At 43.2% G+C, this 15,537-nt stretch overlaps 1 protein-coding gene and 1 long non-coding RNA gene across 2 annotated transcripts; both read right to left on the reverse strand.

Moving 5' to 3' along the window:
- Positions 1 to 319: 319 nt before the first annotated feature.
- prxl2b (peroxiredoxin like 2B) lies at positions 320 to 7,694 on the reverse strand. The gene is made up of 7 exons (XM_014166306.2): positions 7,462 to 7,694; positions 6,522 to 6,726; positions 5,918 to 5,969; positions 5,739 to 5,802; positions 5,505 to 5,580; positions 4,470 to 4,588; positions 320 to 903 (listed from the first exon to the last, which is right to left on the reverse strand). Exons 1-7 carry the CDS (start codon positions 7,519 to 7,521, stop codon positions 877 to 879), a joined length of 603 nt encoding a protein of 200 aa, XP_014021781.1. The 5' UTR covers positions 7,522 to 7,694; the 3' UTR covers positions 320 to 876.
- Positions 7,695 to 14,158: 6,464 nt separating this feature from the next.
- Positions 14,159 to 15,497, reverse strand: LOC106582830 (uncharacterized). The gene is made up of 4 exons (XR_001323389.2): positions 15,351 to 15,497; positions 14,995 to 15,173; positions 14,781 to 14,896; positions 14,159 to 14,687 (listed from the first exon to the last, which is right to left on the reverse strand). It is a non-coding gene; the product is annotated as an uncharacterized lncRNA (long non-coding RNA).
- Between the last annotated feature and the right edge of the window lie 40 nt (positions 15,498 to 15,537).

The following is a 15,537-nucleotide window of genomic DNA, read 5'->3' on the forward strand; positions in this document are numbered from 1 at the left end:
TGGATATTTTAACACTGTTTATATTACCTTACATATATATATATATATACACTTTTGCCTAGATAAACCCAAGTCGATCTAACGGTGCTATTTCTTCCAGATCAGGTACAAATATTTAATTCATGAGAACTTGACAGCTTGTGTGTGTTCCAGCTCTCCATGTCAAAAATAATATGGTTACTGTAAGGTCGTACAGCCAACACCTGGCAGCTCTGTCCAGATCAGATGACTGAACTCCATGGTTGTATTTCACGACTGTGGAAAGTGTTCACAGATCTCTGCAAAACACTCAACAGAGAAGTCATTGTATTCAATCCCATAAGCCACTAAAACAGAATTTTAATTGGGCACAACACATACATACAAAAAGTATTTCAAACACAGTACATTGTAAAATGTCACAGACCATTGAGCAATTACTATACAAGTCTTCAATGTTAAATGTTATGTGAGGTATCTGATTTAAGGAAAAAGTATCAGGATAATTTATGGGAATGTCTAGCGAGGCATGTGTAAGTCAGCACCAGCCTCAGCACACATACAGCGAGTGTTTAAATTATCTGCTCTGTGACGGAACTGGAGTGACTGGCCACTCAGCAGTAAACAAGCAACTTTATACTATTTAATAACATTATCCACAATCATAAATAAGGATTTACAAGCTAGACAAACATCTAGTAATCTACTATATCGAGAATCAAAATTGATTTGGTTGTAGCGAGTTGGGGTATCCATTATAAGAAACATTGACGCAGATTCAGGTTATAATCATCCTGCTTCACAGTCTGGATTTGCCCCTCTTGATTGGTGGTCGGGGTTCAGCTCTCCTCCCCAAAGTGCACTTGAGTTGTCACAGGTCCAGGGTGTGTTCAGGCGTCATCTGGTACAAACATCATCGTTGCACTGGGAGGAGATGCAGTGAGATACCTAGGTTATACTACTATATGGATAAACCTTCAACAGGGTATTTTACATAGCGCTCTGATAAAGGTTGACTGACTGAAAGCTCAGCCACAATTAAATACATTTGCATATGACTGGAAGTGTGCAAAGACTTTTGCCTCCAGCACCTTCACTAATCAGCTGTGTGTGCGGTAGATTCTGCATGTAATTACATAGCGAAAGGCCGAAAGATGGGTACTCTTTCATAGCTATACTCATTCAAAGCAAAAACAATAGTTCAAAAACGACTCAGGGGGATGAGGATAATTTAAATACATCGGGTAGGAAACCCTGTTCCTGGAGGTACTGCAGGATTTTGTTCCAACTAGGCACCACACCTGAGCTAATTGATCAGTTCAGCACACCTGGTCTTCCCCGTCGGTTAAATCAAAAACATGAAGTGCCTACAGCTCTCAAAGATCGGGGTTTCCTACCCCTGCTGTACATGTACTCAGACAGGTAAGTCAACTGTGAGTGACATAATGAGTATGCACACTGCTCCAAGGTCACAGTAGTAAGATTTCTCGGATATTCTGCTGCCGACAGTAGCTGTTGCAGGACATTTATAACTCACATTCATCAGCATGTAAACGCCCACGCTCTAGAACATCCCTTCAGTTCTAAATACAGTCGAGAGGAAATTGTCAACTCAGTTTGGAGATGTTATTGCGGCCCACACTGTAGGCAGTCAGCGTGCCTGTAGGTGCAAATCCAGGGGAAGACACGTCACGTTTTTCCATAGCTAGTACGTAGTACTGCTATATATACACACGCCATATGTTTTAGACTTCGGCGTAGCTACTGTTTTGTTTTACAGACAGTATTTTCATTTCCTTTGTGCCTTTTGAGTTTTATGTGGGCTGCATTGATGAGGATGTACTGGTCCTTGGGCTTGATTCATTTATGCTGTAGATAAAGGTTCTGTAGTTTGATTTATGCGAGCCAAATATTTTCCTTATTTCTGAATGCCACTCTCTCAGAGATGTGGAAACTCAGGAATAGAGCACTTTTAGCCCATTCTGGAGAAGGGATGAGATTTAATCCGTTTTGCTGTCAAATGAAATGCTACAATGGCTGGATTTACAGCCAACTAGGGCAGCTAAGTGTTGGCGCAAACATTTTAATTTTAATGCGTCATTGAGAACAGGACTTGGCCTTCAGCCACAGGAACACTCTCCTGCCACAGACGTACAACTGACAGCAGGTCTCATAAAAAGGTTCAATGACATTAACTTAATTCAATCTTCCAATAACAGAAACACACAGCTTCTTTGCCATGCAGCACACCTCACAGAAGCTGGCCTGTAGTGTAGAATTCAGGGACCACCTCGCAATGCCCTGTGCACCAAGCCCTGTCCAGGGGAAACCTCGTGGCTTCCTGAGGAAGAGGGTGGAACTATGTCCCTGGGGCACCTGGCAAGGGGCACAGGGGCTCCTGAGTGGTGCAGCGGTCTAAGGCACTGCATCTCAGTGCAAGAGGCGTCACTATAGTACCTGGTTCGAATCCAGGCTGTATCACATCCGGCTGTGATTGGGAGTCCCATAGGAAAGCATACAATTGGCTCAGCATCATCCGGGTTTGGCTGGGGCAGGCAGTCATTGTAAATAAGATTTTGTTCTTAACTGACTTGCCTAGTTAAATATAGGTTAAATGAAATAAAATGCAGGGGACTGAAGTGATTCCCCTGGGAGAAATCGAGCATTTCCAGCTCTGATTCAGACACAGATAGCAGCCTGTGAGTGACACTGTTTACTACCAGACAGGCCAGAGGACCTATGTGGGCATATTAACCCACCCACACTGGGTGAGCTGGAGTCATTTCTCACCATTGACAGATTAAGTTGAAACTTGTTCTCCTGTGATTATCAAACAGCCACATGCCTTTTTAACTCACGCTGTCATGTTTAGCTCATGATAACCATGATAAGATGGCCATCTATGAAATGCATCGCCTTCCGGGCTTACAGACCGCGGCACTGCAATGTAGACGTTGGAGCCTAAAGGCTTATTTCACCCACCTCTTCACCCTTATAAAGAAAACATAAAGCTTGCTGTGTTCCCGAGCTGGTGAGAGGACATCTGCTTGTCCTCAGCAGTCACGGGGAAACACCCATGCCTTGCTGGCTCTAGGCCTGGCACTGTGAAGTGTTAGCAGCACATCGGCCTGCCTGAGGGCAGCCTGCAGAGCCCACATGCTGAGCATCTTAGGCCTGCAGACATCACTAACAATCACCGGGTCACCAGCCACTCAGTATGACTCTTGTTTATTTCTCGAGGCATGTGCTTACAAAAACCCTATTGTGTTGTTGAATGACAAAACGATGGGTGGGTGGACGTAAACGTGACTATTAGGGATGTAATGATTCACCGACACGCATCGGTCCCTGATTCAAAATGTTGAAGATACGACTGCATCAGTCCACAAACTGATCCAAATGTAGCATGCGTCGGTCAGAAAATCGATTTTAAACATTCCGAATTGCCGATTTCCTCAAACGTTTTGCTCATATTAAGTTCTACCTTCCCGAAAACGCCACATCTTTTGTGACAACTTATCCTTCAGTGTCGAACTAAGCAAGTAACTGTGTTGACAGTCACAGATCTACAAGTTGTTTTGCACGCCGAACAACCCCAGGGAATATCAGTAGCGTAGTCGAACTGCGCACTGTGTCCATTCACACACTGACCACTGAGGTAAAATAAGAACTGGAGGATGCGTCCATGATGTCTGTTGTTTTTTCTTATGTTTATATTCGCATAGGTTCAAGGTGGCCAGACCGGGCACTCATCGTTATAGCTCCAATTTGTGTTTATCTGAATGGTGGTTTAAGATAACACATGATTTAGACAGATTATAACACATTAACGATTAAATAACCAAGAAAAGGTAAATGGAGAGTCTGAAGATTTTCTACAGGTTAAAAATATAAACCCTGCCAGTCTGACCTCTCCCTACAACAAATGATCAACAGCTCAACCTAGTCACGGGAACATCCTCGGGAGATGAAACAGCAGCTATGGTATTCTTGGTCTGTCTGTTCTCTTCCTGATTCCATTGGAGCACTGAGAAATCATCAGGTTCTCATGGGAGCCTTTTCAAAACCTCACACTGTAGGGATATGCTGAAAAACCCATTACACCAGCCACAAAGACCATTGTCAAGGTTCAAAGGGGTTTTGAGAAGTAAGAGTGATAATACAGGCTGCCTATCTAAAATTGAAGAAGAGATCTGGGTCATGGAGTGCAGGCAGAACGTGTGTGGCATTGTCAATAAGGAGTATTCGCTGATACACGTGTGGCTGTGTCTGCACACAGCATCAGTGGAAAATCACCATGAGGAACTTGTACGCAGCTTGGAAAAACTCAGCGCGTTCTCAGAGTGCCATGATCAGATCTAAAATGTTCCACTCTGTGCTCTTTCACAACAGCAGTAATCACTAAATCACAATAATATCAATTATTCCAGAACATGGTCTCTCTCAAGAATGTTCTTGTCTTGCCCGTCATTGGTTGGTTGCCAACTTACCTGTGGTCTCTCCCCTGCTTGTACATTGGCTGAGATGTCAAGAGCCTTGGAAATGTCCTCCAATGGTACATAGTCTCCAGGTGAATCCTGGACAAAGTGTAGCAGAACTTTTTCTCCACCTGTATAGTACACGAAACACAGCATGGAAAGGCCTGAGATGCATACCAACAGCCTGAAATACCAGTCTAGTGTGAACTGATGTTATCAAACTGCCATCTGGTGGAGAGTCTATAGTACAGTCACACATAGAACAAGGAGCCGGATGTTTCAGCAGAAGTATAAATCTGAAGCATGTGGTTGGAATTTCCATCCACCACCAAATACTGTTATGAGAGGAAGCCCAGTGGCCAGGAGTGGGAGAAAATGGAGCGAGACTGGGCCGACATTCTGCTCATTTTCTCATCTATGAAACATTTGATCTCAATACAATTTTCTAATCCCAAAAAAAGGATTATGTCACAAACAGAGGACTACGTTTTATAGACTTTACCCTTCAAAGTTTCTAAGAATTGCATTGTTTAGAAAGTCTGCAAGGGCGAATTGAGTCATTGCACACGTGTACTTCATAGGCGTTCCCTAATGGAAATATGCAAACGCATGCTAGAACGAACCAATAGGATCTCGCTAGCTCGTGCTTGGTTTTGCCCACCTCCTTGCTTGTTCTGCCTACTATGCTTCATTTGCTCCCTTTGGAAATGACATGTTGTAGTGTATCTTGGGTTAGTTATAAAAATCTTTGGTACAGTACACAAAAGGTGGCCACAGCATTAGATCTATTTATGAAAAAAAATCCCCTGAGGATCTTAACTCATGACACTTACTTTCACACATTGCTATTTTTAATGTATTTAGCTAATATTTGAAAAACATATCTTTCCAGCAATCAATTCTAATCACAACAGCTTTGAGATGTCTTTCCAGACAGGTCAACCCCTGAAAGCTGTATGGTGTATTTCTGACCTATATATGGTTCAGTCTGGCGATTATCTGGAATATACTTCCACCTTTTCTCCCCATGTCTGTGTTTGGACCTACCTTTGGCCACGATGAGCATGCCTCCACTCTGTAAGAGGTCCCCAGTGAAGTTCCCCTGGATCCCTTGAGCTTTGGCCTGGAAGACAGAGCAGAGGACAAATCATGTAAAACACCTTCCAATTCCACTCTGACAGACAGAAGAGGACATATACATGCAGTATCAACTGAACATAACCCCCCTCCCGTGTCAACCATGAATACAGCAATTGGACAAATTGAAATCACAAACGTTACCTTTGTCGTAACCTCTCGTATTTTCTTCCCCAGTGCTGCAGGAACCACACTCAGAGCCGTGTACCTGTTTACAAATGTAAAATTACAAAATGTAAGTTCTATGCCAGAGCTACTTTTCTTCTTGGCACTCCAAGTAGTACACCTAGGGAAGTAAATAGCCCTCAGACAACCTAGCTTACCTTTTGAAGCCCAGGTCCTTGTAGCATTGCTTTTTCTCGTCAATGTAAAGGTCTGCCACAGAAGACAACAGGCGGATTATGCTACGATCGACAAATTCTCAAAACTCTTACTATGGCAGGGCATTTATGGTCGGCTGTGGAATCCAACAGGAGGCAGGTTTATTGCTTTCCTAGTAAAACGGCCATAACTATGTAGCTATGGCTACTTAGGACACACCCACTTGCACTGAGTGTTACAAAAGGAAGCTACATATGTTGTGTAAGGGTGACAAAGCTTCTATTGATTCTAAATGACAAACTGTCATTAAAAAGTTAAATGGTATTCAAAGATCAATATATTTTGATATACCTAAAAAAAAATGTATATACACTATTTAAGCAAATATTTTATTTGCTTAAATAAAACATTTTTATAGAATTTTTTTTTTTTAAGTCAATTGTGTTTGAATACATTTGTGGTTGCTTGAGAAGTCAAAAAGGTTGGGTTGTAGACATCATTGGTGTATTGACACTTACAGCCAACTGTAATGTGACTTTGGACAACTGACTCGGTGCCCGCAATCGAGAATCTGTTTTTTTGCAAAGCATTAATGGTTTTTCTAACCTCCTTTGAAGAATCCTCCCTCCTTAAACTCCTTCAGGCCTGTCTCCTCAGGTCCAATGCCCACTAGGGCGATACCGTGGGCTGTCAGGTCTGGTTCCAGTTTACTGATCTCTGCAGCTGTCCAGCGGCACACCTGGCAGCCAAACCTGCGCAGGAAGAACAGGACCACAGGCTTGTCACGCCATAAAGACTGGAGCTCCACACTCTGCAACAAATGACAGAGAAAAATGACATGTTATGAAAGTTTGAGGGAGGGAGGCAAGGAGGGAGGTTACTTCCCTGAATAGTTATGTTATCTCTCATAGGAGAGTGTTTAAATTGAATGAAGTACATTAGTGGCTCACAAACAATGACTGAGTGGATAATCAATGTAAAATGGTCGGTCAGAACAAAGTAACACTTTCATGTTATGAAACATTGAGAGAGTGAGGGAGGCAGGATAGAAGTAAGCAAGGGAAAGCGGGAGGTATGAAACGTTGAGGGAGGAGGTAGATAGGGAGTGGTTGAGATGGGGAAGATCAATGTTTGTGCTCCCTCTACTGAATTGTATTGATCATTTTGACCCATACCTAGGGGATGCCATTTACAATTTGCTGCAATAATAAGATGGATGAAGACGTAATGGTCAGGTTGTGATTTCAGCAAGGGAGTCATTATACCAATCATTAAAGTGCTGCCTGTGGCTCGCAAAGTAGCTAGTTAGCTGGCTAGGAAATCCGTTCACAACCTTTGTAAACCTGGCACAACCTGATAAAGAGAAAACCGATTTGGCCGAACCAGTAAAAACCTGGGTCTATATCTACTTAGTATTGTAATGAAACAAGGAGGGAGCAGACCTTCTAGCCCGAAGTCCAGCGCGACTGTGTCAGCTAGCTAACGCTAGCTAGGAGCCTAAACCCACCATTCTCACACACACATTGACGTTTCAACACATACGTACCTCTCCAGAAACACTCTTCAACAAGTTCGTTCCAACTGGCTTTAGTTCAATCTTTGCCATTTCCACAGAAGGTATTAAATTGACTGGAGACAATATACGTTAGTAAAAACGACTCTTACTCAACCGACTATATCAGACACGCTGGTTGCACAACGACCACGCCTATTTCCATATTGATATCCAATCACAATCGAGAACAACACCCTGGCGCGATGAACGCACGTGGGCGGGTTTGATAACATAAAGTATACATTTTTATGAGCGGATAAAAAGTAGCCTATATTCCAATTTCCAGTATTGTTGAATAAAGTGAATAGCTGGGATTATATCTAGCTATATATTCAAAGATGATGTAATTTCGCGCAGTTTGTGCATGCGTTTGAAGCACAAAACAGACACATTTTCAAGTTTCAAGTTTTATTACTATATGTACGGGTTTACCCCAGCCTGGTCTCATAAACTAGACGTAACACAGTAAATTTTAATCCGGAACTCTCAAATTAGTATGATATGTTATGTTTGGTTACATAAGACAGAAGGTTACTTAAGGCAGACAGTATGGTGGGTGGGTGTATAATGTGAACGTCTAGCAACCCAATGGTTGCGTGTTTGAATCTCATTCCAGACAACTTTAGGTACTTGCTACTTTGCAACTACTTAGCATGTTAGCCAACCCTAACACCTAACCACTAGCCTAGCAAATGTTAGCCATCTAGCTAAGGTTTGCCTTAGCCACAACAAATTGGAATTTGTAACATATAGTACAGATTGCAATTTGTAACATATTGTAGTAATTCTAATTCGTAGCATATCATACACATTGTAATTGGTAGTATATCATATGAAATGGATGATGGACATCCACAAAATAATACATACCATATGAAATGAAACATAATATACTAATTGAAATATCACGAATTTACATGTATTATGTTATGTCTATCCATGAGTCCAGGTTGCATACAGGTGGAATGAAACGCTTACTTGCAGGTTCCTTCTCGAACAACGCAACAACTAGAAATAATAAAATATAAGAATACGAACATAAAGTAAATGGCCCAGTAGAATATAATAAATATTTTAACATAAATCCAATACAAGAAGCCACCATTTTGTGTCCAATATTTACACGTATTTTGGGGAAGGTGGGATTGGTGGGCAAGTGTTCAAATTGTGCAATATTTAGCAATCATAATAGTCCTGCACAGTAGACAGGTCATAACACCCATAAAACCTAGCGGTCAAACACGGAACTAGTTCCAATCGTTTTTTCAGCATTCATTTTTCACTTTGTGAATTTTACAAACACTTCAAACGAAGTGTTTGTAAAACACTTTGTTTTACAAACTGCTACCGCTTGCAGTGCAGTAGCAGGGAAAACAGTATGACTAGGGTGGCTGGAGTCTTTGACAATTTTTAGGGCCTTCCTCTGACACAGCCTGGTATAGAGGTCCTGGATGGCAGGAAGCTTGGCCCGATGATGTACTGGGCCGTACGCACTACTTTCTGTAGTGCCTTGCGGTCGGAGGCCAAGCAGTTGCCATACCAGGCAGTGATGCAACCCGTCAGGATGCTCTCGATGGTGCAGCTGTAGAACCTTTTGAGGATCTGAGGACCCACGCCAAATATTTTCAGTCTCCTGGGGGGGAAAAGGTGTTGTCGTGCCCTCTTCACGACTGTATTGGTGTGTTTGGACCATGATAGTCTGTTGTTGATGTGGACGTCAAGGACCTTGAAGCTCTCAACCTGCTCCACTACAGCCCTGTCGATGAGAATGGGGGCGTGCTTGGTCCTCCTTTTCCTGTAGTCCACAATCATCTCCTTTGTCTTACTCACGTTGAGGGAGAGGTTGTTGTCCTTGCACCACACGGTCAGGTCTCTGACCTCTTCCCTATAGGCTGTCTCATCGTTGTCGTTGATCAGGCCTACCACTGTTGTGTCGTCAGCAAACTTGGTGTTGGAGTCGTGCCTTGCAGTCATGAGTGAACAGGGAGGACAGGAGGGGGCTGAGCAGGTACCCCTGAGGGGCCCCCGTGTTGAGCATCAGCGTGGCGGATATGTTGTTACCAACCCTTACCACCTGGGGGCGGCCCATCAGGACATCCAGGATCCAGTTGCAGAGGGTGGTGTTTTGTCCCAGGGAAATGAATACAGCATTTTACTTCTTCCGTCTCAGCTAGCTACTGACTACACTTTAACTAGCTAGTTATAGTAGATTAAAACTTGTTATTTAGCCTAGATAATTGTACAGTATGTCGACTTGTGTCCATTTCAGACCTTATGGATTTTAAGGATGAGCATAAGAGCATTAAAAGGGGAGAGGACCCCTAAATCTGTCCATGTGGAGAATTGCAGCTATAGTGAGGGATAATGTTTGGGTTGGTGAGTGAAGTAGCATTGGCTCATAGGGCAGAAGCCCATCTCCTGTTTCTGTAGCATGAAGTACACCTCCTGGATATGACGCTAGTCTATCGCAGAGCCTTATCCCCAGTCTATCTCCTTAATGTGGAGTGCCAAGCAGAGATGCATCAGGTCCCATTTTGACAGTCTTTGGGATGACTCAGCCAGGGATTGAACTCACAACCTTCCAGTCTCAGGGCCAACACTAATCACAAGGCCACTGAGTTGTGTAGCAGTTCAGTTAAAGCATCTTAGCACTACAATGTGTTCTGTATAGCTGCCAACGTTCAAGGAAAGAACCACTTAATTATATAATCTTTAACGAGATTACGATGCGAGATAACTCAGTTGTAGAATGTTGTCATGAGAATTAATCAAAGTCTATTGACATTCAGAATGGACTTTGTTTAGACATCTAGCCTGTATTGTAGTTTCGTGACCAGAGACAAATATCGAAAGGCACAGTATTTATTCAGAGTGGTACATGCATTCAGTCTTGATTTATAGGATCCTTCGCAATATATGATTGATATGTCAAGTTGTAAAATCCCAAGTTATCAATTAAAAGTTTATGGAAAAACTGCACTTGTGAAAATGACAGCTTAAGTATTCTACAGGTGCAATGTCATAAAGCTAACTATTCATAGTATATAGCACATTTCTTGCATTGAAGGCATGTGGCACTTAACATCCTGCCTCTTGGCAGGTCTCTATAGGTGACCAGGGGATTCCCTCTACCACATGTGAATGACTCCGTGGAGCTTGTAAGTGTAGCCATGCAGCTTATCTTGGCGGTTCACAATGTTGACCGTGCAGATGTGGAATGCGAGTGGAGGAAGCTAGCCGTGCCCAACCAGGTGCAGTCAGTCGAGGCCCTGTACACAGCCCTCTGTCCCGAGAGCCCACAGAGGAGGATCTTCAGTGGCTAAGAAACCATCTCCGGGGCAGGTTCAGTGGAATGGCGTGTCTCCTTGAACCTGCGCCAGAACAAAAACGCTATCCTCCGTCAGTACTGGACATTGTTAAAAAAAAACAAGGGCACCTGGGGCATGCAGGCATCCTGGCTGGCATGGTGCTGTCAGTGGAGCAGCAGGAGGGTATGCGGCAGGCAACAGTTGGCCAGCGCACCAACCCCAGCTGGCACACCATGAGAGGGAGGTTGACGGCCAGCAATTATGGAGCAGTGGTTAGGGCCAAGCGCGTTACTCCGTCACTGCTAAAAAGGGTCCTCATCACAACCATTGGATGGGGTGTTCTCTGTAAGGTGGGGCACAGATTACAAAGAGGGAATCAAGGCATTCAAAATGGCTACAGGGATGGATGTGCAGGAGTCAGGGCTTTGGGTCACGGGTCTGGGATCCTGGGTGCCTCACTGGATGGTCTGGTGGGCACCACAGCAGTGCTGGAGGTCAAGTGTCCCTATGGTGCAAGGGACCTTACCATTGAAGAGGCAGTGAAGTAGAAGGATTTCTATATCAAAGACAGAGGGTTTTATAGCCTCCATGAAGACCATCTTTACTGGCACCAAGGTCAGCACATGCGTCTTTGCTGTGTGGACAACCAAAGCCTCCAGGACCATCCAGCGTGACGACCTCTGACACTAATTTTGCTCCTCCTCCTGTCAGGACCTGTTTTCAGGGAAGCCAATGGTCCAAAAAGATTCCACAGTTCATACGTGTACACACAGTTCCCAGAAAATGTTCTATTACATACAAGTAGGGTTGCAAAAATTTCCATGGGAAGTTAAGACTGGGAATTTTGCTTCAAATCACCACAAAAGTTACTTGACAGTGAACCTTTTTTGTGAGATACACAAGGCAATTCTAGGTCTTGTGGCATATTTTGGTTAAACTATCCCCAAGGCAACGGAATTGCAACCCTCTGCATGTACAGTGCATTCTTCCCTCACATGCGCAGTGCACTCTTCCATCACATGTACAGCTGATTCTCAAGATCTTGCAGTAATGAGATGCTCTTGAACCCACACTACTACACTGTCTGAGCCAAGGACTACATGGTTTCTGGTAAGTTTTGATTACAATACTGGGTGGGGTGAATATATTTTATATGACATACATGATTTTTTGTTAACTAGTAAATAGTAGCCTCCAGCAAAGTGTGTTTTAATCATTTCTAACTTATTAACAATTTCTGCTTGTTAGTTTTTGCTACCATGTGGGTTTCAGTTTGCTTGAGCCTGCTGAGTGTTAATAAACCTGTTTCATTTTAAAACATTTATCTTACAAAGGAGTTGTTTAAGCTAAGCACTTAACTATTTCTGTATATGGAATTGAATTTGTTTTTTTTCTAATCTTTACAGGAAAATGCCACAGGCATTTCATTGCAGCTAATATAGAAGGAAAAGCTGTGTACATTTGCAAATACTGTGCCAAATCATGTGAAGAATGCAACAAAGATGCAGAATCATCTGGCCAAGTGCATAAAGTTCCCTCAGCGCTCACAACAAGCAACCTCTGACAAAAGTCCCTCTACTTCTATTCGAGGTGAACATGATGAATCAGACACCTTATCAATAGCAACAGCTCACGGTCCTCCTGGAATCAGATTTTTTTTTTTACTCAATGGAGGAACGTAGTCAGAAATGCTGATGAATGTCTTGCTTGAGCTGTGTACGCAACTAGTACACCTCTGATGCTCACAGGCAATGTGTATTGGAAGAGATTTCTGAATGTTCTTTGCCCAGCATACACCCCTCCAATCAGACATGCTTTATCTACTCATTTGCTGGATGCAGAGTTCAATAGAGTTCAAGTGAAGGTCAAGCAAATCAGAGAAAGCAGACTGTATTGCAATCATCTGATGGGTGATCGAATGTTCGTGGGAAAGAAATAATTAACTACATCTCCACCCCGCAACCAGTATTCTACAAGAGCACAGACACAAGGGACAACAGACACACCGGTCTCTACATTGCAGATGAACTAAAGGCAATCAATGACCTTGGACCACAGAAGGCATTTGCACTGATGACAGACAATGCTGCAAACATGAAGGCTGCTTGGTCTAAAGTGGAGTCCTACCCTCACATCACACCCATTGGCTGTGCTGCTCATGCATTGAATCTGCTCCTCAAGGACATCATGGCACTGAAAACAATGGATACACTCTAGAAGAGAGCCAAGGAAATGGTTAGGTATATGAAGGGTCATCAAGTTATAGCAGCAATCTACCTCACCAAGCAAAGTGAGAAGAATAAGAGCACCACATTGAAGCTGCCCAGCAACACCTGTTGGGGTGGTGTTGTCATCATGTTTGACAGTCTCCTGGAGGGGAAGGAGTCTCGCCAAGAAATGGCCAAGTAAGTCTGCCGATATGGACAGCCCCATCAAGAGGATCCTCCTGGTTGATGCATTTTGGAAGAGAGTGGTAAGCAGCCTGAAACCTATAGCAGTAGCCATTGCACAGCTTGAGGGAGACAATGCCATCCTGCAAGCAGCGTCTGTTCAGACGCTGCTTGCAGGTGTAAGAAGAAATCCGTACTGCCCTGCCCACTTCACTGTTGCTCCAAGCAGAGGAAACTGCATTTCTGACATACATCAAGAAGCCTTCTGCCTGAAGCCCATGCACGTCACAGCATACATGTTGGACCCCAAGTATTGCTGGCAAGAGCATCCTGTCTGGTGCAGAGATCAACAAGGCCTATGGTGTCATCACTACTGTGTCTCACCACCTTGGCCTGGATGAGAGCAAGAAACTTGGCAGTCTGGCGAAGTACACTTCCAAGCAAGGGCTTTGAGATGGAGATGCAATATGGCAGTCGTGCCAACATATCTGATCAGTCAACTGGTGGGAGGGATTTTGTGGATCTGAGCCTCTTTCTCCTGTTGCCTCCATCATCCTCCAAATCCAACCAACATCAGCCACCTCAGAGCACAACTGGTCCTTGTTTGGGAACACACACCAAAGCACGCGACAGGTTGACCAATACAAGGGGTGAAAAATTGGTCATCTGGGCAAATTTGAGGCTTTTTGAGCCATCCTCAACAAGGTTGGAAAGTGACAGTGAAGATGAGGCCTCACAGTCTGATGTTCAAGAGCTGGACATTGAGGAGGTCCAGGGAGAAGACATGGAAGCCTGAGAGGAAGACAACCAAAGCTTTAGTTTCTAGACTATCATTTTACAAATGTATGTTGAAAACATTTTTTGGGGAGATGCGATGGATAATTTGGGGCAGGGGGGAAAAATCAGTCAATATTCCCTTTTGTTGTTCAGTGAAATCATCCCATGTGAAGAGTCAACTAATTTAATTAAAGTTTATTTTGTAACCCCACATTTGCAATTGTCTACTTATGATCAGGTTTATGTTTGTCTCCATATGATGAATATATCCAATGCAAAAAAAAACATTTAAATGGTATTCATATTAATTCCAATATACTGCCATTACTTCCCATGGAAAGTTTCCACCTCTAAATATTCCCCAAAATGTGCAACCCTGCATGTAGTTGACATGGTTGAAAAACAAGTGAACAATAAAGAACATACACAAACAGGCACATAGAATAGATTGTGTTACATTGAGGTTATGCTCAAAGCAGCCAACTGAAGTAATATAGTTAACATAAGTTTAATCACAAAGGCTGGTCTGAGTGCATCTCCTCAGTTTCATTCAGTACAACACAATTTACATTGCATTTTAACATGGGCACAGTAGAAATTTTGATCTGTGATGTTTAAATGTCTTATCCCCAGAGAGAGAGAGAAACTACATCACTTCCTGCAGATCCTTGCTGAGAGTGGTGTTGATCATTCACTGCTTCTTGTGGGGTGAGCCTGATGTTCTGCATGTCACGCTTCATGTCTTAAAAAAAAAAAAAGATAGAAAGTAAAATTTGATGCATCTACAAATTCAATGTTTTACACAATATTGTATCATATTTGATGAGTTACTGACCTGTCCGTCCACAGGCGCGATATACTGTAGTCTCCACAACTGGACGTTCATGCTCAGATCACACTGGCAAAGGATGTCCATGCACTGGATGGTCTGAGGGATGTACTCCTGTTGGACTGGGAAACAAAGAAAGTCAGTCAGTGGTAGGTATTTTACAATGCTGTATCACCATCTATCTATACAGAAAACACTGCTTATCATAACACAAACCCACCTCAACAACCAAATTCCCATGCCTCATTGTTCTTGTTTCTCAATCAAGAGTCTAGATCTTCCTCTTCTGCCTTGATGGATGAGATACCTTGTTTGGTAACTACAGGGCCATCGCTCTCTCCCACCAGAAAATGGCAGCTGCAGACCCCAGTGTTGTCGCTGGGTTTCCGGGCCGCCCAGCTGAAAGACAAAAAAAGTAACTTTTACTAGCTAGCTATGTTGATTCCTAAAATGGTAACATCTATATTAAATTACCATAACCCACAGACTGGACTATAGTAACTATAGACTGGGCCTATCTGCACATCTAAAATCCTATTATTGTAATATGTACGGTGGGAGTCGGGAAGCAAGTACCAGGAGTGCAAATTGAATAATAACGCAAACATCATCCGAAACAAGAACCAAGCACAGCCATGAAACAGAAACCGAGTCAATAACACCTGTTGCAGGAGGATAAACCAAAAGGAATGACAGATATAGGGGGGGTAATCAAGAAGGTGATGGAGTCCATGTGAGTGTCATGACGCGCAGGTGCGCGTAA

This window comes from Salmo salar, chromosome ssa22 (assembly GCF_905237065.1).
Source record: "Salmo salar chromosome ssa22, Ssal_v3.1, whole genome shotgun sequence".
NCBI classification, from domain to species: Eukaryota; Metazoa; Chordata; class Actinopteri; order Salmoniformes; family Salmonidae; genus Salmo; species Salmo salar.

Bases quoted from the DNA above. Each gene is read 5' to 3' on its own strand.
- prxl2b (XM_014166306.2), bottom strand. From the start codon at position 7,521: ATGGCAAAGATTGAACTAAAGCCAGTTGGAACGAACTTGTTGAAGAGT. The intron at 6,727-7,461 runs GTACGTATGTGT...CATTTGTTGCAG, and splicing joins TGAAGAGTGTTTCTGGAGAG to AGTGTGGAGCTCCAGTCTTT. The intron at 4,589-5,504 runs GTAGGTCCAAAC...TGTACTATACAG, and splicing joins CATGCTCATCGTGGCCAAAG to GTGGAGAAAAAGTTCTGCTA.